Source organism: Montipora capricornis, chromosome 9, assembly GCF_036669925.1.
Source record: "Montipora capricornis isolate CH-2021 chromosome 9, ASM3666992v2, whole genome shotgun sequence".
Classification (NCBI taxonomy): domain Eukaryota; kingdom Metazoa; phylum Cnidaria; class Anthozoa; order Scleractinia; family Acroporidae; genus Montipora; species Montipora capricornis.
Window position 1 is genome coordinate 1,839,402 of NC_090891.1, and position 2,500 is coordinate 1,841,901.

A 2,500-nucleotide genomic window follows, 5' to 3' on the forward strand; every position below is an offset into this window, starting at 1 on the left:
ATGATCACGTGTTGCATAGTTAATTAGAATGAAAACAAAAGGACAAATATAAATACATATATAGAACGAATATGAAATAAAGAGAACAAAAAAAAATTAATTTTCTTTACACTTATATTTAAATTAATGAGAAGAGATTTAAAATACACCAAAGGAAAAAAAAACCTATAGACTGGAAATAAAAATTAAGGCACAGAAATGAAATAGATGCATTACACAATAAAGCTGTTTGAATATTGACTGGAAAGGCGCGCTTGGTCTCCGGACGCCCATTCGGGGGATATAATTGAACATAAATGCAAGAAGGAAATTTTTTAGAAAATGTTTTTGTTATTTTCTGATTTGGTGTTTTCCAGTATATTATTTTTCGGGTTATAATGTTTATCAAAAGATTGGATTTACCCGTATAAATCCAAGGGCAGCCCGCCTGCATAAATGCACGGTTTCTTCCATAGAAAGGCAGAAGTGATCCTCACATTAAGAGCTGTTTTCAAATGAGTGTCGTAAAACCAAAACCAAAGCAATTACTTTGGCCAATCAAAAAGGACGCAGACAGTTCGGTAAACCAATCAAAACTTGAAGTAATTACACGTAGCCGACACAAAGCGCGGGAAAATCTGCACACGCGAGCCATGATTGGTTTTGGTTTCACTTCTGATTGGTTGAAAAAGTGGCGCTAGAACTTTGAACCAATCACTGAGTGAAGTAATTATAAACCAAGGCAATTCGCTAATTTCTTTCGATACTCAATTGAAAACCACTCTATCGACAAATCAGGCAATTGAAAATTCAGGTGGCTTCAACGGGATTCGAACCCATGACCCTACCAACTTAGCTATGAAGAGCGGGTCAATTTAATGGACATTCATACAGTACCGGACGAATTTTCTACCGGTTGAAAATTCGCGCATTTAGGTCGTCATTTAGGGGTACGAAATTCAAGCGCCAAAATCGAGGACGAAATTTTTAGCCGGTAAGGTCGAACATTTAACCGGCGAGCTGTAAACACTTTGACCGCCTAAAGTTTGCGTGACAAAGGCGTGGCTGCCATGGATGCGTGCTAACTCAGCTTTGGATTTCGTAAATTATAAAGTAGTGCTTTTCGCATGAACACATGGTAAAATCCGGTTCGTCGGTTCCGTGTGAACAGAGCAAAAATGTTGTACGGTTCCGTGCCAACAAAATATCCGGTCAAATTTTTCAACCAGTAGAAAATTTGTTTGGTACCGCGTGAATGAAGCCTGTGTAAATGCTAAGGAGTGCTGAGAGCGCATGCAGCCTTACATCTTTCCTCACTTGTAACAACAACATTAATTCTTGATTTGAACACGAAATTGGGTTAAGACATAAAACATGCTTGCGTGTAGTGTTTCTAAGGAGGAATTTAAAAGACTAACTATAATGTATATACACGTTAAGAATTATCCACTTAAACTTATGTAAAAGTTCTCGTTGGTTTCTTCCAATAAAATCGTCTCTTCAGGATTATCATTGTAATGATTGGATGCAGTTTTCCAAAGAACAGCGCCACGATAGCTGGACGAGTTTGTCCAGTCATACAAAGGGAATACTGAGAGGTGACAAATTCAATCGTGTTACCCCTTTCGTGATATTTAGTATTCTTGTGTGAGACCGTGTTTGAGAATAATGCTGGAGTTCCGCCACTGAGTCACTGACCGTTTTATGTAATTATGAGATCCGTGAATAGCCATGTTTGACAGCGCCTATATATATCTATGAAAAGACTTAATGGTGTGTAAATCCAGAATGACACTAAAGTGATCACTACTATTTGCGAACATATCTTTACTAAGATAATTTATTTTTTTGTCACTCAGTTCAAGGAAGCAACTCTACTAAAAATTTCCAGCCGCAATCAGTATTCGCGCCTCAAACGTCACAGTTAACAAGCTCTGCAAAAATTGATGTAACTACCAGGATTGAAATAACTGAAGCAGCAGTGATACCACTAACTCCGAGGCCATCAGTTACCAAGCAACAATATTTAACCTCAGCACCCATGACAGTTGCTAAGGCAACGCCACAATTGACAAGCACCTACTATAGCCTGCTGACCATCAACACCACAACACAAGATGTGGCACATGGTTCATATATTCTACCAAGCTCGTCTGTCATCATTGCCGGTAAGTAGTGGCTCAAAAAATCCCCAAAAAGGACCTTCTCATTTTTTTTGGATAGTGGCTTACTTTCCGTATGTTGGGAGTGTGAGAAGTACACACACCCAAACAATCACCTGTGAAAGCCACAACACCGGGAACTTCATCCTCTACTCTTCTTGAATAGTGTGTGGGTTTTTTAACGTTCCAAGACAGGGCCTAAGGTTTATAGTCCTTATCCGAGAAGACTTGAAAGTCTAACCATTTGCGGTTGTAATTACAAAGGCAGCACTTTCTCCTCAGTTATTTTTAAGACCCCAAGTGTTGGTCCGGCCGGAGTCGAACTCACGACCTCCCTCATGCCAGCCCGGTGCTCAACC

At 39.4% G+C, this 2,500-nt stretch overlaps 2 protein-coding genes across 2 annotated transcripts in view; both read left to right on the top strand.

Moving 5' to 3' along the window:
- Positions 1-2,500, top strand: part of LOC138017101 (receptor-type tyrosine-protein phosphatase delta-like) — a 167,960-nt gene that overhangs the window by 91,148 nt on the left and 74,312 nt on the right. The gene's annotated exons all lie outside the window — the stretch shown is intronic.
- Positions 1-2,500, top strand: part of LOC138016350 (cell adhesion molecule DSCAML1-like) — a 48,202-nt gene that overhangs the window by 5,761 nt on the left and 39,941 nt on the right. The window contains exon 2 of the mRNA XM_068863505.1: positions 1,839-2,147. Within this exon, the coding sequence (XP_068719606.1) occupies positions 1,839-2,147 (309 nt within the window). The remainder of the gene's footprint in view (positions 1-1,838; positions 2,148-2,500) is intronic.